This window comes from Carettochelys insculpta, chromosome 12 (genome assembly GCF_033958435.1).
Source record: "Carettochelys insculpta isolate YL-2023 chromosome 12, ASM3395843v1, whole genome shotgun sequence".
NCBI classification, from domain to species: Eukaryota; Metazoa; Chordata; order Testudines; family Carettochelyidae; genus Carettochelys; species Carettochelys insculpta.
Genome location: NC_134148.1, coordinates 13,848,285 through 13,875,543, shown reverse-complemented (window position 1 = coordinate 13,875,543; position 27,259 = coordinate 13,848,285). Strand labels below are relative to the sequence as shown.

At 45.2% G+C, this 27,259-nt stretch overlaps 1 protein-coding gene across 6 annotated transcripts in view; it reads right to left on the bottom strand.

Moving 5' to 3' along the window:
* OTUD7A (OTU deubiquitinase 7A) overlaps positions 1-27,259 on the bottom strand; it is a 298,239-nt gene that overhangs the window by 51,159 nt on the left and 219,821 nt on the right. For all 6 annotated transcript variants that reach the window (XM_075006997.1, XM_075006994.1, XM_075006993.1 and 3 more), the window contains 3 exons: positions 10,593-10,694; positions 8,624-8,751; positions 3,118-3,230 (listed from right to left, as the gene is read on the bottom strand). In XM_075006997.1, the coding sequence (XP_074863098.1) occupies positions 3,118-3,230; positions 8,624-8,751; positions 10,593-10,694 (343 nt within the window). The remainder of the gene's footprint in view (positions 1-3,117; positions 3,231-8,623; positions 8,752-10,592; positions 10,695-27,259) is intronic.

The following is a 27,259-nucleotide window of genomic DNA, read 5'->3' as shown; positions in this document are numbered from 1 at the left end:
CTCTGATGTGACCTCTCCAGCAACTGTCCCACTGCTAACTTCAATAGGACGAAGTCTAAATCAATATTAATTTGAAAAAAAACCTATTTTTAATTAATTTTGGCTTACTAATATTATTTATCTTATTGAGGAATTATAAAAGCTTACAGAGAAAAGAAAAAAATAAATTATATCAAGCTGTGCGACATAAACAGTCATTGATTTAATCAAGGCTTTTTGGTAATAACATGCACATCAACACAGAAAAAATTCAAGTAATATGTAGATTTCAAAATGTTCAATGAGACAACTCTCAAATCCAAGACAATCCAAGTGCCTTCAGAACATAATTAGATTTTTTTCAAAGTGAGACATGCTCTGTAAGAACACGTGGCTTCATTACAGTCTGTGACAGCATGTGGCTATATTGACTTAAATTCTAGGCAACCCAGTTGTGACTTCACTGGGAGCTTGCACAGGTGTAGATGAGGGAAGGTTTTAACCTCATATGCACTGTATAGAGACATATGTGGTATAGCATTCATAGCGACACTTTGTGGAAATTGCTGCAACACCATTGCATGCCATCCAAAATTAACTTGATTCGTTCAGTGTATGAACCCTCAACATGCCAAGTTGTTCGCAATGGTGTCTTGACAGAATTCTTCCGCATATTTGTCAGGAATGTGACAAAAGTGCCTATTCTCACCTTTCCCGTTCGTGATCATAGTGGACTGGATTATGAACAGGATAACAGATGGCTATCAACAAAGCATTCCGTGGACACTTCAAACAGCTAGAGGACATTGATTTTGTTGCTGATGTCACCCTCCTTTCACACCAACATGAAAGCATGAAAGAAAAGGTCACGACACTAGACAAACCTGCCTCAGTGACTGGATGGAGCATTAACAGGGGAAAGACCAAGACAGTGAGACACAACCAGTCCAACTACACCACCATCACACTGGGAGAGGATGATTTGGAAGATGTGGAGCAGTTAACCTACTTGGGGATTATTATGGGCATAGACAGAGGAACAGATAAGGATATCAGTGCCAGGATAGGAAAAGCAACAGCTGTATTCTAGACTTTCCATACCATATGGAAGTCCTAAATAATATCTGCGAAGATGAGACTGCGGATCTTCAACACAATGTGAAGAGTGTGCTCTTGTAAGGATGCGAGACCTGGTATCCTGAAAAGTCTTTAAATCACAAGCTACAGACATTCATAAACAGACGCCTGAGGTACATCCTTCACATCAAATGGCAAGACTTTGTCACAAATGAGGAGCTTTGGAACAGAGCAGGACAAGAACTGATTGACATTGAAATCAAGACAAGAAAGTGAGCATGGTTAGGAAACACTCTCAGAAAACTATCACCCAGCATAGTCCGTTAAGTTCTCACAAGGAACCTGCAAGGAAAACACAAAAGAGGAAGACCTATGACAACGTGGAGAAGGTCTGCTGAGACTGGGGTACTCCTGGAGCCAACTAGAAGTTTTGTCCTGAGAGACTGAAGTGAAGGAGACTTGTAGATGACCTATGCTCCACCTGGAGTACAAGTGTTAAGTAGTAGTTGTAGTAGCATTGTATAGAATATACACAATTTTAATGACCAAAAAACTTATTGTTCATTTCTTATTTAAACCTATAAAATATTTGTATGTAGTTTTGAGAGCTGAAAGGTCAGTCTGATTTGGGTATTTTCTTTCTAATTTGGCTGCAGGAGAAGAGGAGTAGTGTTCTAAGAGGAGACATTGTTGAAGCTAATGACCGTTGTATGCTGCCAACAATATAAAGCAACAGAGATCTGCAAGAAGACATGTGCCAGTACTAGACTCTGGTCTATCCTTTATTTGCTTCTCCAATTCATTTAAAAGTCTTTTGTATTTACTACTACAGGATTAAATTAGTCTTCCTCTTCCATGAGAAAACAGGCAAGCAAACAAGGCTCTTGATCCCAGTTCCAAAAATCCCAAGAAGTTCACTCTGTAGGCCCTGACTTCTATCACTGATCCTTGTGGCAGTGATGTGCTACTTTTGTCTTCGCACGTATTCCCCTATCAACAGTGTTCTATGCACTTTTATGATTAGCCTGCCCATGCTTGTGGTGAACGTAACCTTCTTAAGGGCTGGCTAACTTCCCCCAGGCCAGACATCTCATCAAGGAACTATGGGACCATGACTCTTTCATGACTTGTTGAAAACTGGTACCTCTCACATACTTAATTCAAATTCTGTGCAAGTCAAAGGCTTTTCCCTGTTTTCGACAACACGGTTTTGGACAAACATAGGACCATAAGATTGGAAGGCACCACCTGGATCAAGTCCAGCTCTCTGTTATCACAGGCAAACCCATCATATAATCATTTGTATCAAACAAACCATTGCTGTAAAAATACCATTAACAATCTGAGGACTCTGAAGGGGGAGGGATAGTTCAGTGGTTTGAGCATTGGCCTGCTAAACACAGGGTTGTGAGCTCAATCCTTCAGGAGAACATTTAGGGATTGGGGCAAAAGATGTCAGGGATAGTGCTCAGTCCTGCTGAGAGGGCCAGGGACTGAATGAGATGACCTCCCAAGGTCTCTTCCAGTTCTAGGAGATATATATATCTCCAATTAAAAAAAAATTAGGAGTTGTGAAAAAATGACAAATGAGCACCACTTCACCATCTTCCAAAACAACATTGAAATATTCTTTGATGGAGTCTTGAAGATCTTTTATTTTCTACCCTCGTCTACTTTGCAAGCATCAACCCCAAGGGAACAGTAATGACTATCTTTCTGCCATTAATAAACTAATATTTAGCAAACCAGGGAAGTCACAGTTGAATAATGAAAGGCATACATCCTCTGTCTCCCTGGGTCTGGACACTAATGCCTCCACACTTCCTCCAAAGAGCAAGAAATGGGCTTGTAGAACCCTGGATTTTCTGCATAGTTTCACAGAGAGGTGTTTGCAATCATATGACCAGCTAAATACTGTATTAGGAGGCTGCAGTAAAAGGCACTATTACAAAGTAAGTATTCTAGAAATTCCTCATTTATGTGTACTATTCTCAGGCAGGCGCTAGTATAACTATTCCGCAGAAGCAAAACGTATAAGAATCAATTACAATCCCCACTTACCCACCACCAGTGCCTCCATTTTTGCCAAAATGAGTGCGTGGTTCACTTGAAGCCAACTTAAGCAGTTCATTCCATTCCCGTTCCCACTCTTCTTCTGTATAAACCAAACCCGACTAGGGGAGAGAAGAGTATGTTTCAAGATAGGATGTTAAAATATCAACAGCATCACACAGTAGACATTATGACCCACTGGCATATATTGTGTTTCATCTATACTGCTATTTGAATAAGACATGCAATTGACCTGTGTTATTACAGAATCACTTTTTTTTCAAATCAATGTGCCAAATTATCAAAATAGATCAAAGATGCCTACTACATTTTGGATAGAATTTTCAGTTGGAGGATCTAAATTTGCCTCTGCGAAAGTGCACCATGCAGTTGTTTAACTTGGTAACTGGACATCCAGTCATCTCACATGCATGTGAAATTCTTTCGATTTTGGTTCTCAAATTCTGGTGCCATTATAGATCTTTGATGTTATGACTGGCCCAGTGACTTGTTTGTTAGGTAATTTAAAGAAATTCATGATGACGATGAAACCTCACTGGGCCTGCCAAAAGGTGAGTGAGTAAACACTCTAGCTTGATGGACAGGGCATTCACCTACCCCTATCATATAGGAAACCCAAGTTCAAATCCCTTTTCCAATGACTACCTAATCATTTATACAAAAGTGAATGGCTTTAGCAGTAGACACTGCGAAAGCCCTTCACCCCACCAGAATCTCACATAATGGCAAAGGTGGTGTTGTGACTCAAATAACATAGGACACCTAACTAATGCAAACTTTTTCACCACGTCTGGCAAAGGAAGTGCCACATTCCAGGAAAGTACAAAAACAAGTGGGCTAAAAAGGTTATAAGATGGTTTCTCCCCTCCCTCAGCATTTTCTCAGTTTAGTTCTCCTTTGCCTCTGTCAAAATGGCTGATATTTTTGAGTCAGATCAAAATGAAATGTTTTGTTTACACATTACCAGTTTTTTTTCAGTTTGGTCAAAACTATTTCATGAACTCAGCACAAATTTGCAAATGGTTTGTATCAACTGACATAACACTTTCAGCAACTAACCCATTGAAAAAAATGTGCCTTCTTGTACATTGCACTCCTTCTCTGATAGGCTGAGGACAGAAGTACATGTGACACGTTCTGTCTCCCTCTCCTGGAAATTGGAGGGAGAGGTTTCCAAAGGGCACAAAGGACAGGGACCACCTCAGTCCATTGGGTTTTCAGGTAGACATGAGGATGCCTGGCCAACGACAGCTCAACTGTTTCCCATTGAGTCAGTCAGGAAATATACACTTGATTCTTATTAGTGCTGTAATTCAGTACTGCTGTTCTCATCAATGCTACTGCCAAAAGCAAGCAGGGAAAATACATATATGAATAGCACAAATACAAGCCAAACATATTTGGTCATACTCCACTAGCTGCATATAGCCAACTTTTATGCTGGAGCACTTGGAAAATAATGGATGTTATTCGTCTGCCTGACCACGTTTTGCCACTGGTAGAAGCAAAAATTCCCAAGTCTAAGCAAACATGAGAATGAGCCTTAGAACAACACATCACAGCTTTGAACACAACAGTAGCTAAGCTAGCCAAAGGAGCTATTGGTTACTCAGATTTCTAGAGTTTCCTTGATCATTTTCTTTCAATAGCCCATGTAGACCTGGTGCTGGTGAGATCCATTTCTGCTCCCCTCTGCTTTCCAGCTAGCAGAGCAATGGCAGCAGCTCCCCAGTGAGCAGGTATGAAAGAAGAATTCTCTATCTCCTTTGCACAGGCAGGCTGACTTCATGTACAAACGAAAGGATATTCTTTTCATAAATTTGGATGTGTGTAGATAAAAGGAAGAACTGAATCCTAAACCTAATGAATGTTCTGCTCAGCAACTGGCTGCCTGTAAAGCAAAATGCCACATGAATTCACATTTGTGATGGTTACTTTGGAGGACCTGCGGAAGGCCTCACTGAGGACAGGTGAGCAGAGGCATGAACAAAAGGGCAAATGCTGCTCTCTGCACACAGCCTGGGAAACTGAGCTGTGTGCTGCTGGGAAGGTTTGAGTACTGGAGGTGAAACAGTTGCATATACGCTTAGGAAGACAATAAAGTACCATGAGCAGAGCTGCTCAACAGCAGCCACTGCATCAGATGCTGCAGTGGCCTCGGGGCTTCTGTGCTCCTATTGCCTGGCATGTATGTATGGAAAAGAGTTGGGGGACCTACATAGTTGTACAAGACTCCTTCTTTGGCTACTTACTTTACCCTACTCCTTCTTTGGCTAATTCCACTGTTGATCACCTTAACCCTCTGCACTAGTGGAGTCTCCAGATATCTGGCCCCATTGTGATTGGATCTGCAGCAAATCAAGGGGGACAGCTTTGGCCTGAAACACAGCTTTTTCCAGCACACATTTAGACTGGTATATTAATTTTTTTTGGGGGGGAGGAGTGAGGTGTCTAATTTTAATTATGTGAGGATTACAATTAAGATACGTATTTCAAATCTGGTCACTTTTCTCAGCGTAGATATTTGGGCCATAATTAACATTTTATTTTCTTTCGTGATTTGGCTGAAGTCTTAAATATTTTGTATTGTAATTTTCAGTAGACAATTAGGACTGTCAGTTAACTTCAGTTAATGAATGCAATAAACACACAAAAACTAACCAGATTAATAAAAAGTCACAACTATAGTTGGAATTGCATTTTTAAACAATAATAGAATACCAATTAAATTTATTATAAATATTTTGGATGTTCATAGGATCATAGAACACCAGAACTGGAAGGAACCTTGAGAAGTCATCAAGTCTAATTCCCTGCCCACTCAGCAGGACCAAGCACTGTCTAGACAATCCCCGATAAGTGTCTATCTAACCAGCTCTTAAAAATCTCCAGAGATGGAGATTCCACAACCTCCCTAGGCAATTTCTTCCACTGTTTAACCACCTTAACAGTTAGGAAGTTTTTCCTAATGTCTTATCTAAGCCCCACTTGCTGCAGTTTAAGCCCATTACTCCTTGTCTTATCCTCAGAGGCCAAGGAGTACAATTTTTCTCCCTCTTCTTTTAGGTACTTGAAAACCACTATTATGTCCCCTCTAAGTTTTTTCTTCTCCAAACTAAACAAGCCCAGTTCTTTCACTCTTTTCTCATAGTTCACGTTCTCTAGACCTTTAGTCATTCTTGTTGCTTTTCTCAGGACCTTCCCCAATTTCTCCACAACTTTCTTGAAATGTGGTGCCTAGAATGGGATACAATACTCCAGTTGAGGTCTAATCAGTGCTGAGTGGAAGAATGACTTCTCGTGTCTTGCTCACAACACTCCTATTAATCCATCCCAGAATCTTGTTTGCTTTTTTGGCAACAGCATCACACTGTTGACTCATATTTAGATTGTGGTCCACTATGACCCTTAAATCCCCTTCTGCAGTACTCCTTCCTAGATAGTCACTTCCCATGTTCTATGTATGAAGCTGATTGTTCCTTCCTAAGTAGAATACTTTCCATTTGTCCTTATTAGACTTCATCCTGTTTACCTCAGATCATTCCTCCAGTTTGTCCAGATCCTTTTGAATGATGACCCTATCCTTCAAAGGAGTTGCAATCCCTACCAGCTTGGTATCATCTGCAAACTTTATAAATTTATTCTCTATGCCAATATCTAAATCTCTGATGGAGACATTGAATAGAACAGGTCCCAAAACAGATCCCCATGGAAGCCCACTTGTTATGCCCTTCCAGCATGACGGCAAGCAATTAATAACTATCCTTTGAGAAAGGTTATCCAGCCATGTATGCACCCACCTTATAGTGGCCCCATATAAGTTGTATTTGCTTAGTTTATTGATAAGATGATCATGCAAGACTGAACCAAATGCCTTATTAATGTCTAGGTATACCACATCTACCATTTCTCCCTGGCCGTGTCTACACGTGCCCCAAACTTCGAAATGGCCATGCAAATGGCCATTTCGAAGTTTACTAATGAAGCGCTGAAATGCATATTCAGCGCTTCATTAGCATGCGGGTGGCAGCAGCGCTTCAAAATTGACGTGCCTTGCTGCCGCGCGGCGCGGCACGTCCAGACGGAGCTCCTTTTCAAAAGGAAGCCACCTACTTTGAAGTCCCCTTATTCCCATGAGCTCATGGGAATAAGGGGACTTCGAAATAGGCGGGGCCCTTTTGAAAAGGAGCCCCGTCTGGACGCGCCGCGCGGCTGCAAGGCGCGTCAATTTCGAAGCGCTGCTGCCGCCCGCATGCTAATGAAGCGCTGAATATGCATTTCAGCGCTTCATTAGTAAACTTCGAAATGGCCATTTGCATGGCCATTTCAAAGTTTGGGGCACGTGTAGACGTAGCCCCTTATCCACAAAACTTGTTATCCTGTCAAAAAAAAGCGATCAGATTTGTCTGGAGTGATATGTTCTTTACAAATCCATGCTGGCTGTTACCTATCACCTTATTTTATTCCAGATGTTTGCAGATGAAGTCCTTAATTGTTTGCTCCATTACCTTTCCTGGTGCAGAAGTTAAATTGACTGGTCTGTAGTTTCCCTGGTTGTTCTTTTTTCCCTTTTTATAGATGGGCAGTATATTCACCCTTTTCCAGTCTTCTGGAATCTCTCCTGACTTCCAGGACTTTTCAAAGATGATAGGTAAAGGCTCAGAAACTTCCTCTATCAGCTCCTTAAGTACTCTAGGATGCATTTCATCAGGCCCTGGTGACTTGCAGACATCTAATTTTTCTAAGCAATTTTTAACTTTTTTTAAATTTTATTGTCTAATGTTTTTCTACATTTTCAAATATACTGTTTTTAATTACAACACAGCATACAATCTGTTCAGTGGCCACTTTATATCATTATTTGACTACAGATATTTGCACTGTAAAAAGAAACAGAAAAACTAGTATTTTTCAATTCAGCTCTTATAAGTCCACTTAGTCTTACTTCTTGTTCAGCCAGTCACTGAGAAGTTTATTTACATTTATGTAAGATAATTCTGCTTGCTTCTTATTTACATCACCTGAAAGTAAACAGGTATTTATATGATGCTGATGTAGCTGGTATTGCAAGATATTTACATGCTATATGTGCTAAACATTTGTCTGTCCCTGCACGCTGTGATTTGTATGCTCTAAAGTTTTACACTGATTTGTATTTGAGTGTGACTATGTAAAAAAAACACAAAACCTTTTAAAAATCTCATAATTAATTGTGATTTGTTTAATCACTTGACATGTCTATAAATAATAATATTTTTAAATTTGGATCCTCAAATATTCAGGTGGCCCAAAGGCAGCCTTATACTTTGTAGGTGCAAAGTGATACATACGCAACTTTCATCTGCTTTTCATGCAGAAATATTTGTCTACATATGCGCAATGACTTCTGTAAGAGCAAAAGCTTTTACATGGAACATCAGAGGTAGGCCTAAAAATGTTTCCCTAAGAGACATCAGCTACCCAATGGTTTAAGCTCTCTTTAAGCCACACAGACCTCTTTATTCTGCTGTGTCTGTTGCCATCTCCATCTTCTCTTCAATGCTTCCCTTTCAGCTCCGCTTTTCATCATGGTATAGAGTGCTTTACGTAACACAAGGTCCCTGTCATGGAATCCCCACATCCCTAGAGCACAAAAAAGTACCAAGTAACAGCAATCCAGTTACAAAACAGAAATCAATTGCATGAAACACAGAAATCACTATTCTTTTAAAAAGTGCCTATTATAAATCTGCATACTAGCTAATGATTCCTTTTCCTTAGTTTTAGGCTTTTCTGATGAAAACTGTCAGCATAAATTGGCTAATAAAGAATTACTCTGAATTCTAGAACAACAATAAGTCCTGTGGCACCTTCTAGACAATGCTCCAAAATATCTGTTAGTCTAGAGGGTGCCACAGGACTTCTTGTTGTCTCGAAGATACAGACTAACACGGCTACCTCTCTGATACTTGTCTCAATTCTAGCAAAGTTTAAAGGCTGGTTACGAAATGACTATGGCTTTGAGTTGATTGGTAATTTTGTTTTTGTCTGACTTCAACATTGCTATAAGAAAATGAACATTCAATGCACAGGGCTTCACTTTAACTCCAGAGTTAACAGAATGCACATGCATCATCTGAATGCTCAGGATAACTACAGGCACTTGTGACTGTCTCAGACACAGACACCCACAGGCTTGCACTGTCATACAGCATGATGATACATGCCCCTAGGAAGCTAAGTGCCAGGAAAAAGACAGACACTTATGACCACAGGAAGCCTAAAAATACAAGCAGCCACAGGCTTCCAAACTCTTAAGATAACAAAAATACACATCTTCATAGATGTGAGAAAAGTAACCTATAATAAAAGAGAGTCAGACTTAACTATGACAAGCACCATGAGCAGCCATGTTTAATTTATTATACTGTCAGCCACTGGCATTAGCTATTTTTGTTTGAAACTGTGCACATCAAAATGCCCTGACCAAATGCTGTAAATAACTTACAGTTCCTTGTAGCTGAGATGAACTGCATCAACAACACCATTGATAAAGACTTCAAACGTATTCAAATCTGTTTTATGGTTATGTCTTATTTTATGTTTCAAAACAAAATGACAGCATTAAATGACTCCAAAACCCACAGGCTTTTAAGAGAAAGGTCACTTTCTGAAGTCCTACTGATGTACCATTTCAGCACAAAACTGATTATTAGGCAATGTACAGCATCACATATCACTTCCAACTGTGTAGTCACAGGGGTTTTTTTTCGGTCCCTTGGTAAAAAAGTTTGCAGTACATGTGAACCAATGGTAAGCACACAGGAAAGCGTGTAACTTACCCTAATCTCTCTCACCCACACAATTATCCCTCACAAAGAAAGGACACACCAGGAAGATTTGCATTTGACTTAATTATAGGAAGATGTACATTCAACAAACATCTGGAGCTTATGGGCCTGAAACTGCATTTATGATAGTCAAAATCCCACTGAAGCCACCAGGAGTTTTGCTGGCACTACAACTGCAGCATCAAGCCCTTTGCAGAAAAAGTACATTAGCTGAGTGGTCGGGTTTATCTTTCCATTTCAATTCCATTTCAAAAGCAAGAAGAAAACTCCTGGCTGCATCATGTAAGACAGACAGATAAGTACTTATCACAAACTTCACTCCAGGGACAAGCTGAAGAACAGAGTGTAGCAACCTTCTATACACCAAAGGTATGTTTACACTGCATTCCTTTCCCCACAAACACACATAGTGACAGAGTCTCAAAGCCCAGGTCATCTGATTCACACATGGGGGCAAGAGGCCTCACACTACAGAGCTAAAAAGACACCCTCCCTGCACGGTGTTTCAGAGTCCAGGCTCCAGCCCAAGCAGGATGTCTATACTAAAAACTTTTGATGGAAAAAGAAGAAAGTAGCAAACCTTCATGAAAAGATTTTATGTACCAGAAACAGCCAATCCAGACTTTCCCTTACCTAGTGAGGCTGCATGTAAGAGGCAGTTTCCATCACCTGTTGTAGCCAATGGAAGAAGGCGTTTGCAACTTGTACACACTGTGGACCACCAGTTGAGTCGACCTGAAAAGAAAAGTGTTTATTAAAACAGGAAAGTATGTGTTAGGGCATGTTGAATGCACACATGTAGGAGGATTGTGGAAAGATGGGTAACTGGTGGTTTTCAGAGACCATTGGAAGTCCATCCTCCCCTTGGAATCCTACCTGCAAAACCAGAAGCAGAAGAAGTGAAGCTGTGATAGGAGGAGATGGGAAATTCACATTGAAAACATTATTCAAATATACCCACGGCTGAAATGAAAGACAGCAAGAGTACTTTGGAAATTTTTTTATGCTATTCTCAAATCCTCTGTTTAATTCCTACATTTAAAGGTCATTGGCACTATAAAAACAGAAGACAGACATTGTTTCAAAAAACATCTCATAAGACAAAAGTGTTCCACTTGTGTGATTCAGACAAAGCACATACCCTGGGTAAGTCAGAGCCAATATATAAAAGTTCTGTCTTTACAAAATGCTGGAGAATAAACCAGTGGAATGTTTTGAGGCCTGCTTGTCCCCTCATTCACACTAATGCAAATCATGATTAGGTCAATTAAGATGAATAAGTTAAGCCAATGCTCTCATTTTCAATCATTCTATGAGAGCCCAGCCCTCGTGAATACTTTCATTTAACTTTTCACAAGTATTAGCTATTTTATTCCTGCCGCAACTCTTTATGAAGTTAATTTTGCAGATGGTGAAGATGATATACAGAGATGGGAAGGGCCATGTTACCAAACATATTTAGGAACTTAAATATACAGACAAGCTCCTATTGGAATTTTCAAAAACACCCAAGGAGGTTAGGCACCTGTTCGAGCACTTCTGAAAATTCCACTAGGCACCTATCTTCATCTTTAGGCATCGAGATACCTTTGACAGTTTGTCCCTAGGTGACCTAATTACAGAGGAGAGACAGTGGCAATGCCAAAGCCAAGCCTAGAAAAACAGCGTTCCCTGGCTCACAGATGTCTCTGTGTCAGCTGGATCGAGCATGATTTCAGCTATTTTTTCTTTTGTGTTTAAATGGGCACTTCTGTGTTCTGCAATGTAAACAACAGGATCAGAAGTAGTTATTGTAAAAACACTGTGGGGTAAGTGATTACTAACAGTGTGTTTAGCTTTAAGGTGACCATATTCCCCTAGGCTGAATATGGGACACCCTGAGGGAGAGGGTTGATATCTTCATGGTACTGAAATAGGGGACTGTCCTGGCCAAAATAGAATGGATGGTCACCGCACTCAGGCAGTGGCTGCCCTTTGGGGCTCCCACCATGCTGTGGAGGGCAGCTGTGGCTTCTGGCTGCCCCATGCTGTGTGGAGTCAAGAGGGCTGGCAGCAGTGTCCCTGCTCCTCCAGATTCCCCTGAGCTGCAGGGAGCTTGGAGCCAGGTGGCAGTGGCATGGGTCCAACGGCTCTCCCGAGCTGTAGGAAGGCGGGAACCAGGCACAGCCACACTGGTCTGGCTCCTGGCTCCCCTGAGCTGCGGGGATCGAAGCAGCAGCCATGCCTTCCAGCTCCCTTGCACCATGGGGAGCCATGAGCCAGCCACAGCAGCACCAGTCTGGCTCCCGGCTCCAGTGAGCTGCTGTGAGCCAGATGGCAACTGCACTGGTCTGGCTCCTGCCTTTGCCAAGCTATCGGGAGCTGGGAACTTGGAGGCAGCCAATTCTCCATGCAAATACAGGGCACTTAGCCTCTTTGTTCAAATAAATTGGGATGCCTTCCTGGTGCCAGAAATATGGGACTGTCCTGGCCAAAACGGGTGGGGTGCTCACCCCATTTAGGTTGTGCATTACCTCATTCCTTTTGAAAGGCTGTCAGTTGTGAAAAATGCAATTAATACTGTACGTAATGAAGTCTGCAGTTGGTAGCTGATCAATCAATTAACATACACTTATCTTTCCCTGGGTTTATCCTCTCCTCCTTTTGGAAATGATACTGATGAGATGAGCAGCAATTTGGATCAGGAAATTCTGTTGCACAAATCAGTGGCATGATTTTCCCGCACAACAGTTTTGCATGTTATAACAGTGCATAGCTATTTTTAAATGACTTTCTTTAAAAATATTACATAAAGTCCATTTGCTAGGGAAGACACAAAATAGAAGGATAGCTGGGAAGGCTTTCAAAATGAAGGCTCTCAATTACAAGTCTGATGTTAATGTAATCAGACTGTTATTGCCTATTAATGTTTATTCTTACAAATAACTATACCGAAACTCGCTTGCGGTAGCAGAAGCATACAAATGCTACATGCAATATTTTTTGTGAGCCTCAATAAATGTGTCTCTAATAATCAATTATTTGAGTATCAGACCATAACTGTCCCCTCAAATTTCAATTGAAGTGGTCATTCGGGAGTAAGACTTACTGTACTCTATGCGATAAATGCACCGTACATTGATTACTAATTTGATAATCCTACATAACTTCAATAGCCAGTTGGCACCAGCTTAACGACCAAACCAGTCTTTTCAAAATTAAATGCATGCTTGAGTTGCTTAATTAAACTACCACTGGATAGCTTTGGAAGAGATAAAAATAGAAATAACAAGTTATTGTTTTTAGCAAATCCAGTTTCTATGGGCAGTGAAATAACAACCTCTCACCTGCCTTGTACAGAATATTTTGGTACTAATACAAGCAGAGATAAGTTAAAGCAGGATTGTCAATTAAAGTGGCTACTGTGATTTTTCACTTGTGGTTTAGAAAATATTGGCACATCAGAATTTGCTTATAAGGGCAATAAATAAGACTGCTCCCAATGGCCTTATGGTGAGAGAAACCACAGCACTTCTGTTCTTTCACCCTAACCATTACATAAGGTGACCATATCTCCCTGTCCCAAATACGGGACAGGGAGATATGAAGGGGAGGGGCAGCTCCTTCAAGCTCCGGGGTGTTGGGAAAGAGGTGGCAGCTGCCGGTGCTCCCTGGGAACCCGGGAAAGCAGAAGCCACCAGCACTACCTGGGAGCCCTGGGGAAGCTGCAGCTCCCCCTGCTTCCCCGAGGCTGGGGGCGTTGGGCAAATACAGGACAATGAGTCCCTTTAAAAAGAAAAAGTTGCGACGCCTTTTTGGCGTCCCAAATACCTGACCGTCCTGCCCAGTACAGGATGGATGGTCACCCTACCATTACCTCCATCTACCAGGTACGTGGATTCTGGGGAAGGGAGTTAAAAAAGCAGCTCTGGTGAAATCCCATCTGGAAATGCGAATCTTTCAAGCTGGTTTACTTCTGTTTTTGCAAGACAGGGTTAAGGGCAAGCTGGACTTCTCTCTCTCTGTTGTAAAACACCCAGGTTGCCTTCCATTCAAACGTCCCCCTGCGCCGTTTATTAGTTTTATAATAAATGTTTTAGATGTATGGTCAGCTCCCTCCTTCTCAAATCTGCACACCAGGACACATCTTCTGAGGGGACAGTTAAATACTGTGGCAGTGGCACACTTCACTCACCTGTCGGTAGGGGGTGAGTTTTTTGTGGTGGAGTTGCTGAGAGTTACTGGGCCAGACTATAAACCCTGAATATAAGGAACCCGTTTCAAGCCAGCAGCTGCAGCAGCATGCTAGTGTCAGCACCTATGCTTGGAGCCAGACACTAGCTGGGTCTACACGTCAGCGCCCTTTCGAAAGGGCGATAGTCAAAGTTTGGCAGTCGAAATAGCGGCCATCAAAAGGGAGCATCTGCCGCCATTATCAGATGGGCGTTTTGATCCGCTCTTTCGAAGTGCCATCGAGGTCTTTTGAAAGAGAGCGTCCACACGGCTCCAAGCCCTCTTTCGAAAGAAGGGAGGCAGGAAATGCTGTGGACGGGGTCCCATGGCCGACAAGCCCTGCCGGGGCCGCAACCAGCCGCCCCCTTTAAAGGGTCCCTCCCTCCGCCCTCCCCGCCGCATGAGCCGAGTGCTGCCCAGCCTTTCCCAGCCCGGCAGAGCCCACTCATGCCCACCACGGTGGCCCAGCGACAGCTCCTGCAGGAGGACGCCATCATTATGGACGCCCTGCTGGCAGTGCTGTGCACCATTGCCGCTGCTGCACCTGATCTCATTGGGTGGCTGGGCGGTCCCCCTGGGGCCGCAGGGGTCCCCCACCCAGGGCACCGCCTGGCACCCCCCCGCGGCTGCCCTGATGCCTCTGGATCCACCCCAGCAGCACCAACTGGTGGGAGCGCGTAGTGCTAGAGGACTGGGGCGAGGAAAGGTGGCTGTGGAACTTCCGCATGTCGAAGCAGACCTTCGACGAGGTCTGCCCCGGCTCTCCCCCGCACTCCAGCACCACGACACCTGCGAAGGCTGGAAAAACGGGTCGCGATTGCCATCTGGAAGCTGGCCACCCCAGACTCCTACCACTCCGTGGGACAGCAGTTTGGGTTGGGCAAGGCCACTGTTGGGGCTGTACTTATAGAGGTGAGGTGGGGCTGGGTGGGTGAGGGGAGCTGGGGCAAGGGGAACCCTCCACTGCAAGGGGCCAGATGGGGCAGGGGCTGGATGGGAGGGGGGCAAGAGGCTGTACGGGGCGGGGGCTGGATGGGAGGGGGGCAGAATGGGCCTGAGGCGGGGGGAGATGGCTGCCACCACACCCGCACTAGAGCACATGTCCCCCTTCCCCCTCTGCAGGTCATCAGAGCCATCAGCGCGATGCTGCTCCATAGGCTTGTCAACCTGGGGATCTGGACAACACTGTCACCAGCTTCCAGGACCTGGGCTTTCCGAACTGCATCAGCGCTTTGGATGGCACATGCACGTCCCCATCCGTGCCCCACCACACAGCGCCGGCAGGTACATCAACAGGAAGGGCGACCATTCGGTGGTGCTCCAGACCGTGGTGGATGCGAGGGGCTGGTTCACCAACATCTACGTGGGCTGGGCTGACCACACCCACAATGCCTGGGTCTTCCAGAACTCCAGCCTCTGCTGGCGCATGGGGACCAGCACCTTCATCCCCCAGCAGGAGATCCCGGTGGCAGAGGACGTCACCATGCTGCTCTGCATGCTGGCAGATGCAGCACACCCCCTGCAGCCATGGCTCATGAGGCTGTACAGGGGACACCTCAACCCCACCCGGAAGGCATTTAATCAGCGCCTCAACCACACCCGCAACATTGTGAAGCAGGCCTTTGGGTGCCTAAAAGGGCAGTGGAGGTGCCTCCACACGTGACTGGAGGTTGGGGTCCTCAACGTACCCCAGGTGGTGAGCGCCTGTTGTGTCCTCCCCAAGGTTGCGGAGGAAAAGGGAGATGCCTATGTCCCTGGGGGGTCCCTCCGGCTCGCGCTGGCTGTGAGCAGCTGGGCACCACCCCCATCCACCAGGCCCACCAGGACAGCCAGCACATCTGGGAGGCCCTCAGGCAGGCCTTTGCTGATGGCCACCTCTGACCTGCATGCACACCCACATCCCACGCACATCCGCCGCCCACCATCCCCGCCAACCCCATCCCCACCAGCCCTGCACCCGCACATCCACCACCCACCATCCCCCAGAGGAGCACAGCACAGAGTGGTGAACAATAAAATAAACATTTATCTACACTATTCTCGTTAAGTATGCACAGGGCATGGGAACTTAACTCAGAGGGGGGCGAGGCGCCACGAGACCCATCGGCCCCTGGAGCCCCTGCTTCCCTGGGTGCAGGGTCCCTGGTGGGGAGGGAGGGTGTGGATAGCACCAGCAGATAATGCCAGCGAGTGGGCCTGGTGGGAGCAGAAGGTGCGGGCTCAGTGGGGGGAGCTTCCGGGGGGGCCAGGAGGCGGGCAACGGTGGCCGTTTGGTCCTGGAGGTTGTGGGCAATGTCCTCCAGGGTGGTCAGCAGCTTCTCCCAGGCTGCCCTCCTCCACTCCACGTCAGCCCGGGCAAGCTTCAGGTGCTGCTCGGTCACCTTGGCCTGGTGCTGGCTGGCTGGATCCTCCTCGGGCCCAACGGCGCATTGCCTGTGGTGGTGTCCAGGAGCCTCTGAGGGTTGCAGGGGGGCTCTCGGGGACGAGGAACGGCGCAGGTTTCTCCCGGCCTACGGATGGTGCGGCTGCGTGGAGAGGAGGACAGCATGTCAGTAATGTGCCCCAAACAGAGGGGACCGGGCTGTGGCCCACCTGCCTGAGCCCACCACATGGGGCCCCCACTCCCCCAAAGGACAGTGAACCCCCAAGGGGCACCGACCCATCCCCCATGGGCTGGGCCTCCTGGCCTGGGAGTGCATCTAGAGGTCTCTCATGCAGGTGGCCCTTCCCAGCCTGTGGTGTGTGGTCCCCAGGTGCCATCCAGCACTGATGGGCTGCCGCCCCTGTGCGGCTTACGGTGCTGTCCACTGAAGGCGGGTGCTGGGCATTGCTGGTGGGCCACCGCGGGGTACCGCATCCCATGTGGGGGGTGGCCTGTGTGTGGCCCAAGACCACTGGTCCTGTGTGTGGGTGACTAGCCATTGCGTCGCCCCCACCCTGTGGAGCAGGTGTGCGCCCCTCCCTGTACGTACTGGAGGATCCCTTGGCGACATCTGGAGAGGTCCGCCTCCCAGTCACCCGTCTGGAGGAGCAAGAGGGGAGGACAATGGTGAGGTCCTCCTCGTCACTCGACCACTCGGTGGTCCCCTCGCCCTCCTGGGTCCCTGGTCTGGGCTGCTCCTCCTCCTCTTCCGGCTGCAGCTCCTCGGCGGATGTGTCCAGAAATGCCAGAGATGGGGAGCTGTCCTGGGGCCCAAGGATGCCCCGGAGCTCCTGGAAAAAGGGGCATGTGGCTGGAGCTGCCCCAGAGTGGCCGGCCTGGTCCCCGGCCCGGGCGTAGCCCTGCTGCAGCTCCTTTACCTTGGAGCGTACCTGCTCTGCAGCCTGGTCCGGGTGGCCCCTGATGTGGAGGCCCTGCGCCAGGCGGGCGAAGGCAATGGCATTGCACCGCTTCACCCCCATCTTGTGCAGGACCTCCTCGCCCTTCCAGAGGCCGAGGAGGTCCCGCAGCTCCCGCTCTGTCCAGGAGGGGGCCCTTTTTTTCCTCCCCCGGGAGCCCTGGGAGCCCAGCGGGGGCGTGGAGGGGGGGCCATGGGGCCTGCGGGGGGGGGGGGGGGCTGGCTGCTGGCTATGCTGCGGAGCTGGAGCATGCGACTGGAGCAGATGCACAGGCTGCTCCTAGCACACGCTCAGCTTCCTGACATGGGTTTCCTGCGTGCGTGCAGCTTTAAGGCAGCCAAATGCAGGGACCACAGAGCCCCGCTGCTATCTGCTGGAGCAGCCTTGCCCTCCAGCTGACCAGCACCATGGCAGACCCGTATTTCAAAAAAGCGGCCTGTGGAGTGTCTACACGTGTCCTCTTTCGATTTAGTATTTCGAAAGGGGCCGATCTTCCTGATCTGGGATCGGGGTTCGGATTTTGAAGTCTGTGCCCCGTTCTTTCAAAAGACGGGTTTACACATGTGGACGCTCCTCCCACTCTTTTGAAAAAGGGCCGCTTATTTCTATTTTTTGTGCACGTGCAGACACAGCTACTATGGCCATCCCTGGAAATGGACATCTTTTGCCTCCAATTTTTTATTATTTAATTTTTAAAGGTACAAAGTACCATTAACAGTTCCGCTTAAAAAGCCACTGCTGTCTGATGAAGTTCAATAGACAAAATGATTTGAGTATCTCTACTGCGCTTGTGGAAAGTAACTTCTTGAGAGTAAGCACAACTAGGAAGAGAGTTCAGTAAAAGATCTTTGCTTATTTTGTGACATATTTAAAACTTTATCTTGGACACTGACTGTCACAGGTAGCTGGTCCCTGTAGACGGGTTAAACGCAGGGCCCCTGGATCTGAGCAGGTGGCTATACAGATATGAGCAACACAGTGACTTTCCTCAACTCTTATAATAGGGATTCCAGAGATGTCCAAGTAGTGACTTTGCAGATATCTGCAACCTTCAAAGCTGACTGTGTTAGGGATTTGGGCTTGTTCCGTTTCCAGAAGAGAAGAGTGAGGGGGATCTGATAGCAGCCTTTAACTACCTGAGGTGGGGTTCTAAAAAGAATCGAGAGAGGTTGTTCTCTGTATTGATAGGACGGCAGAACAAGGAGCAATGGTCTCAAGTTACAGTGTGGGAGGACTGTGTTGTATATTATGAAAAATTATTTCACTAGGAGGGTGGTGAAGCTCTGGAATGCTTTACCTAGAGAGGTGGTGGAATCTCTATCCCTACAGGTTTTTAAGTCCCGACTTGACAAAGTCCTGGCTGGGATGACTTAGTTGGGGTTGGTCCTGCTTTGGGCAGGGGGCTGGACTCAATGACCTTCTGAGGTCTCTTTCAGCCCTGCAATTCTATGATTCTACGATTAAGAAAAAATACATGACTATGAATTGAAAAGCAATCCTGAGCTATAACCTGAGACTATTCTGGCTGCTCTGATTCTCAGTTCTTTGCTGGGCTCTGGGCACTCGGGGCAGCGGGGGGAGAGAGAGAGAGAGAGAAGAGCTGATTGCCTTTGCCTAAACCTAGATCAGTGCCTAGCAAGGTACCTCTTCCCTCCATTAGGCTGGAGAGAAAAGGGGAAAAAGAGAAGACAAAATAAGTTGCTTGGGGACTGTCCTAACCTGTATGAGCTGCCAACTAACCTGTGAGAACACACAAGTGCCAGGGACAGTCTGCATGTGCTCTGGCCACTCAGGGCAAGAAGGGGATATGAAGGGCAAAGTGATCAGAGAACACCCCGATGGTCCCTCGCCACTTCCCCACTCTTGCTGGAAATTCCAACACATCTCTTTCCATTTCCAAAATGCTCATGGTACCATTGGCTGCAGAGAGGGACATGTAAAGACAAGCTATAGCCAAGATATGTGCCTACTGGGACCCTCTTTGCCAGGGGAAATCAGCAGCAGAGGATCTGTGGATGGTTTTAGCTTCATTTTCAGGGCGTGAGTGGACAAGCAAATGCAGAACAAGACAGGGAGTACATTCCACAGTATTGGTTTGGAGGGTTTTGACCTTTCTGAAATATGTTTGATTGGCAAGCTGGAAAGATCGGGCCACAGGAAAATCACATGGTTTAGTGTACTGTCGACTGCATAAAGCAAGAATGTACTAGATGTGTTATCCTAACCCTTAATATCTCTCGTACAAAACTGCACTCAAAACACTACGCATGGTCAGAACAGGCAACAAATTGACAATGTTAAAGACTTACAAAGACTCACGTGCTGTTGCTTTAAATATTATTGAGGTGCATTACAAAATATCCCTTACCCACTCCATTGAAAGGTCATTGTTATGCATACAAGCAATTCTAATCAATGCCACAGTTGGATGTGTGGTATTAAAGAACCTCTATGGATTTTGAATGTCCTGTGCCTTAGGTAAATATTCCTGTCCTATTTTACTCTGGATGTTATATGTTCTTGCTCTGGTTTCACCTTCCAATACATGACATGCTGTTGCACCCATAATGTCTAGCAACTTGCATGGACTAAATGCTTAGTGACTTAATAATGTCTTCCACTGGTGTGGGAGGAGGAGGAGGAATTACTCATGAAGTGTCTTCAACAGCTCTGGAAAAAACTAGTTGGACTCAGTTTCACACTAGAGCTAGATTGCACTGTAAGTCCCTCCAAGGCAAATATGAGCTCCCAGATATGTGAAGGCATCACACACGCGCAGTTAGAAAATAAATATAAGCTCTTTCATGAAGCAGGCAGTCCCTGGGGAGAATAAGACAGAGGGGTAAAGGTGGGCAGTTCTGTCTAGAGCAGTGGTTTTCAACCTGTAGTCTCTGAATCCCTGTGGGTCTGCAGACTAAAGTCTCCACACCTCCACTGCAAAATTTTGAAGGGTCCACAAATGAATAACAGGCTAAAAACCCCTGGTTCTGCGCATTTTCATATCATTCTAGCTCATGCTGGCCACTGACTATCTGCAAATGGACTCTCTTGCAGCAGCGTAACTCAACCTTCTAAATAATCTGCTATTATGGCGCCCCTTCTCACCATGGCAATAATAGACCTGCAAAAAACACCAGCCTTCATTTCACTTCTTTGGATCAGTAATTTCTCTAGCCATCCATCTCTCCCTGAAGAAGTGTAAGCCCCAAAATGAAATCTTTTGCTTGCAAAACAAGTCTAGTGTCCGACATTCTTCTCATCCTCAGAAGGACTCTAATCCATGACTGATAATCTCACGAAGTCTTACGTGTGACCTCCCGCACACATCGAATGCTGGCATCCAGCACTTTTACCCATTAGATGAGATTATGTGTAAAGAGGAACTGCTGGATGAATGTTTCGAATATTGGTATCAGTGAAATCCTACATTTTGTAATCCTCCACATTTTGATGGCCCTTCCATGCTTAACCTAGATCAGCTGATTTCAGCATGACCTTTCTCTTACTTAAAAAAGCAGATAAAAACTGTCCAGAGACATCTTCAGTCTTAGATGAGACATTATAGAAGGGTTCACTTTTTATCCAGGAATTAATTAATGATGATTCATTTAAGGATTATCACCCTCCTCCTCTGCTTATGCTTTATAGAATGTGTCCCTCCCATCCTACTACTGGTTTTAGCATTGCAGCATAAGTGACCTGAAAAGTGCCATTTCTTAAGATCTCTACAAGCTGAAATCAGAAGTATTAGAACAGGCTCATGTGGGTAATTTGATTTCCTGATGGATGCAAATCTGCAATGAACTTTGAAGGTCGACAGTACTCGACTCCTAAATATATTTAGTTAGGCTACCTATTGTATAAGTTTATGGTTTTCATTTTTGTGATGGTAGGAACCAATGCCAATTTAAACTCTGTCATTAATAAAAAAACACTTTATTTTAAAATATAATTATCATAGAATGAGGAAACAACTTTGTCATGGGAAAAAACAAAAGACAACTACAATTGATGGTCTGCAGAATGCTTTAAGCAGCTGGGATTGGGTAACTTTTGGAGATATTTTTGTAATAGTGGATTAATGCAATAATTCACTATTTGTACAATTAAGGCAGAAGCCTATAGAGTCAGCACGTCCCTCCTGACTGTCTTCCATTCAGAATCCTATAACATTTTAAATGTGTACATTACAAACTCTTTAAATCAGTGGGAAGTTACTCAGTCCTTTAAGAATTAGAAAGATGGATCATGCAACATGCTGTGAGGTGTAGCAGTGTGGTCCACAGGTAACACGTTGGATCCAAAGTTTAGCAAAGCCATTCTGGTATGGAAAAAGCTGAAACATTCTGATTTTTTTGCCTGTCTTCACAGACAAGGTTGGCTCCCAGAGTGCTGCACTAGGAGCACAATATGGAATGGAATGGAGGTGGGCAGCCATCAGTGGAGAAAGACCAGGTTAAGAACAATTAAGAAAATCTGGACGTACACAAATCCATGGGGCCAGATCAAATGCACCCAAAGGTGTGGAGGGAGGGGCTGATGTGATTGCAGAGGCTTTAGCCATTACTTTGAAAACTGATGGTAGTCTGGGGAGGTGCCAGACGACTGGAAAAAAGTAAATATAGTGCCCATATTTAAAAAATGGGAGAAAGAGAATCTGGGAAACTATAGACCCGTCAGCCTCACCTCAGTTCCTGGAAAAGTCATGGAGGGGGGCCTCAAGGAATCAATTTTGAAGCACTTGGAGGAGAGGAAAGTGATCAGGAATAATCAACATGGATTCACCACAGGCAAGTCATGCCTGACCAACCTGACTGCCTTCTTTGCGACCGGGTGCTGGCAAACAGGGTGCGTGCTAACAGGAGGGAGTTTGGAGAGGCTCTCCTGGAGGAGGAGAAGGAAGGAGCAAACTAATGCACCTTGGGGTAAGTGGCTGCTTATATTTGGAGGTTTTGGGCTTGTGTGTTTGTTTGGAGTTTGGAGTTTGTTTGTTTGGAGTGCTGAGCTGAGTGTTTGTTTGTTTGTTTGAAAGGCCGTGTGCTCAGGCAGGCAGGCAGGCAGTTGGAAGCTGATTAGGTTTGAATTGAAACACCGTGTGCTGATTGGCTGAGCTGTAGGCAGAGGGAGGAGCTATCAGGGAGGCTGAGCACTTAAACCCTGCTAGTAAGCGACCAGGGAGCTTTGCGACCGGGTGCTGGCAAACAGGGTGCGTGCTAACAGGAGGGAGTTTGGAGAGGGGAGTTGAGAGGGGGAGCTTGGAGGGAGCCAGTGACTTACTTCTGTTGCCCTTAAACTAAATCCTTTATAACAACCTCTATCTGAAACATTTAATTAACCCTCATATATAACTAGAGTAGGAAATGGAGGCAGAAGCCCAGCAGCAGAGTGGGGGCTATCCTGTTTATTGTGTCGAGTGCAGTATGTATGACTACCTACCCTGTGGGTGGGTGGCGTATGTGTGCGCTCGATGCAAGGAGCTCCTGGCCCTCAGAGACCGAGTGCGTGCTTTGGAGGCCAGGGTGGCTGAACTGGAGGAGCTAAGGAAGGCAGAGGTGTTTGTGGATGAGACTTTCCGGGACATAGTAGGGCTGTCCCACCTCCAATCTGACAGTCCTGAGGCTGTTACGGAGGATGAAAGGCTCAGGGAAGGAGAGCAGTCAAGGGGAGCAGAGGGAAACCATCCCGTAGTTGGGACCCTCCTTCCAGAGGGTGATGTTGTATCCTCTCGTGCCGAGGATACTTCTCCGGGGGAGGGAGCGCCAGCTGTTAGGAAGAAGCAGGTTTTAGTAGTGGGGGATTCGATCATTAGAAATATAGATAGTTGGGTTTGTGATGACCGGGAGAACCGTATGGTGACTTGCCTGCCTGGTGCGAAGGTTGCGGATCTCTCGAGGCATCTAGACAGACTTATGGGCAGTGCTGGGGAGGAGCCGGTCGTCGTGGTACATGTTGGTACCAATGACATAGGGAAGGGTAGAAGAGATGTTCTGGAGGCCAAATTTAGGTTACTAGGAAAGAGACTGAAATCCAGAACATCTTTGGTGGCATTCTCTGAAATGCTTCCAGTTCCACGCGCAGGGCCAGATAGACAGGCAGAACTTCAGAGTCTCAATGCGTGGATGAGACGATGGTGTAGGGAAGAGGGGTTTAGATTTATTAGGAACTGGGGACACTTTTGGGGTAGGGAGAGCCTATACAGGAAGGATGGGCTCCACCTAAATCAAGGTGGATCCAGACTGCTGGCATTAAACATTAAAAAGGACATAGAGCAGTTTTTAAACTAAGAGGTGGGGGAAAGCCGATTGGTGCGGGGGAGCACCTGGATCGGACGGAGACTTCTCTTACACGAGGCTCCATAGACAGGGATTCCCTAGAAGTTAGTCAGATAGGGAACGTGGGAAATAATATATGGGCAAGATCAGATGTGAAACAATCGTGCATAAAAAAATCCACCACATCTGTGAGAGGCGGACATATAAATAGTGGTGGTTTTCTAACATGCTTTTACACTAATGCTAGGAGTCTGTCTAATAAGATGGGTGAACTGGAGTACCTCATATCAAAGGAGGAAGTTGACATAATAGGCATCTCAGAAACATGGTGGAATGAGGACAATCAGTGGGACACTATCATACCGGGATATAAATTATATCGGAAAGACAGAACAGGTCGTGCGGGTGGCGGAGTGGTACTATATGTGAAGGATAATATAGAATCAAATGAAGTAAAAATCCTAAAGGAATCAAAATGTTCCATAGAATCATTATGGATAACAATTCATTCCTCTAATATGAATATGGCATTAGGAATATATTACCGACCACCTAACCAGGACAGTGATAGTGATGCTGAAATGTTAAGGGAGATTAGAGAGGCTATCAAAATAAAAAACACAGTAATAATAGGAGATTTCAATTATCCCCATATTGATTGGGTGCATGTCACCTCAGGACGGGATTCAGAGATTAAATTTCTTGATGCCTTAAATGACTGCTTCTTGGAGCAGCTAGTACAGGAACCCACAAGGGGAGAGTCGATTCTCGATCTAGTCTTGACTGGAACGCAGGATCTGGTCCAAGAGGTAACTGTTACTGGACCGCTTGGAAATAGTGACCACAATATAATAACTTTTAATATTCCTGTGTTGGGAAGAACACCGCAGCGGTCAAACACTCTGGCATTTAATTTCAAAAAGGGGAATTACACTAAAATGAGGAAGCTAGTTAAACAGAAACTAAAAGGTAGAGTAATTAAACTAAAATCCCTGGAAGCTGCATGGAAACTGTTTAAAGACACCATACTAGAGGCCCAACTTAAATGTATACCCCAAATAAAAAAACACAGTAAGAGACCTAACAAAGAACCACCATGGCTAAACAGCCATGTTAAAAAGGCAGTGAGAGAGAAAAGGGCAGCTTTTAAAAAGTGGAAGTCAAATCCTAGTGAGGAAAATAGAAAGGAACATAAACACTCCCAAATTAACTGTCATAATGTAGTAAGAAAAGCCAAAAAAGAGTTTGAGGAACAGCTAGCCAAAAATTCAAAAAACAATAGTAAAATGTTTTTTAAATACATTAGAAGCAGGAAGCCTGCTAAAAAAGCAGTGGGGCCCTTGGATGATAAAGATATAAAAGGAGCGATCAAGGAAGACAGTGCCATTGCGGAGCGATTAAATGATTTCTTTGCTTCAGTCTTCACGGCTGAAGATGTTACAGAGGTTCCTAAATCTGAGCCAGCCTTTTTAGGCGACAAATCTGAGGAACTCACTCAGATTGAAGTGACATTAGAGGAGGTTTTGGAATTAATTGATAAGCTGAATAGTAACAAGTCTCCAGGACCAGATGGCATTCACCCAAGGGTTCTGAAAGAACTCAAATGTGAAATTGCGGAGTTATTAACAGTGGTTTGTAACCTATCCTTTAAATCCACTTTGGTACCAAATGACTGGAAGACGGCCAATATAACACCAATATTTAAAAAAGGCTCTAGAGGAGATCCTGGCAATTATAGACCGATAAGTTTAACATCAGTACCAGGTAAATTAGTAGAAACACTAGTAAAGAGTAAAATTGCAAGGCACATAGAAGAGCACGAATTGTTGGGCAAAAGTCAGCATGGTTTCTGCAGAGGGAAGTCGTGTCTGTCTAATCTATTAGAATTCTTTGAAGGGGTTAATAAACATGCGGACAAGGGGCACCCAGTGGACATAATATACCTAGATTTCCAGAAAGCCTTTGACACGGTCCCACACCAAAGGCTTTTATGTAAATTAGGTGGTCATGGGATAGGAGGAAAGGTCCTTTCATGGATCGGGAATTGGTTAAAAGACAGAAAACAAAGGGTGGGAATAAATGGTAAATTTTCACAATGGAGGGGGGTAACTAGTGGTGTTCCCCAGGGCTCAGTCCTGGGACCGATCCTGTTCAACTTGTTCATCAATGATCTAGAAAATGAGGTAAGCAGTGAGGTGGCAAAGTTTGCAGATGACACCAAGTTGTTCAGGACAGTCAAAAGCAAAAGGGATTGTGAAGAACTACAAAAAGATCTCAGCAAACTGAGTGATTGGGCAGCAAAATGGCAAATGAAATTTAATGTGGGTAAGTGTAAGGTAATGCATGTTGGAAAAAATAACCCAAATTACACGTACTACATGATGGGGTCAAATTTAGCTACGACAGATCAGGAAAGGGATCTTGGAGTTATAGTGGATAGTTCTCTGAAGACATCCACGCAGTGTGCAGCGGCAGTTAGTAAGGCAAATAGGATGTTAGGAATTATTAAAAAAGGGATCGATAATAAGACAAAAGATATCATACTTCCCCTATATAAAACTATGGTACGCCCACATCTCGAGTACTGCGTGCAGATGTGGTCTCCTCACCTCAAAAAAGATATATTGGCATTAGAAAAGGTTCAGAAAAGGGCGACTAAGATGATTAGGGGCTTGGAAAGGGTCCCATATGGGGAGAGGCTAGAGAGACTGGGACTTTTCAGTTTGGAAAAGAGGCGATTGAGGGGCGATATGATAGAGGTATATAAAATCATGAATGGTGTGGAGAAAGTGAATATAGAAAAATTATTTACCTTTTCCCATAATACAAGAACTAGGGGACACCTAATGAAATTGATGGGTAGTAGGTTCAAAACTAATAAAAGGAAATTTTTCTTCACACAGCGCACAGTCAACCTGTGGAACTCCTTGCCCGAGGAGGCTGTGAAGGCCAGGACTCTATTAGGGTTTAAAAAAGAGCTTGATAAATTTTTGCAGGTCAGGTCCATAAATGGCTATTAGCCAGGGATAAAGTATGGTGCCCTAGCCTTCATAACAAGGGCAGGAGATGGATGGCAGGAGATAAATCACTTGTCTTCTGTTCTCCTTCTCTGGGGCACCTGGCATTGGCCACCGTCGGCAGATGGGATGCTGGGCTTGATGGACCTTTGGTCTGACCCAGTATGGCCATTCTTATGTTCTTATGTTCTTATGTTCTGTGATGAAGTAACTTGTCTCTGTGGATATGGAGAAGATGGGGACATAATATACCTCAAGTTTAGCAAAGCTTTTCATAGTCTCCCACAGTATCCTTGATGTCAAGTTAAAGAAGTGTGGATGCGATAAATGGACTGTAAGGTGGACAGAAAGCTGGCTAGATCACCAGGCTTAATGTGTAGTGACCAATGGCTCTGTGTCTGCTTGGCAGCCAGTATCAAGCGGAGTACCCCAAAGGTTGGTTCTGGGGCCAGTTTTGTTG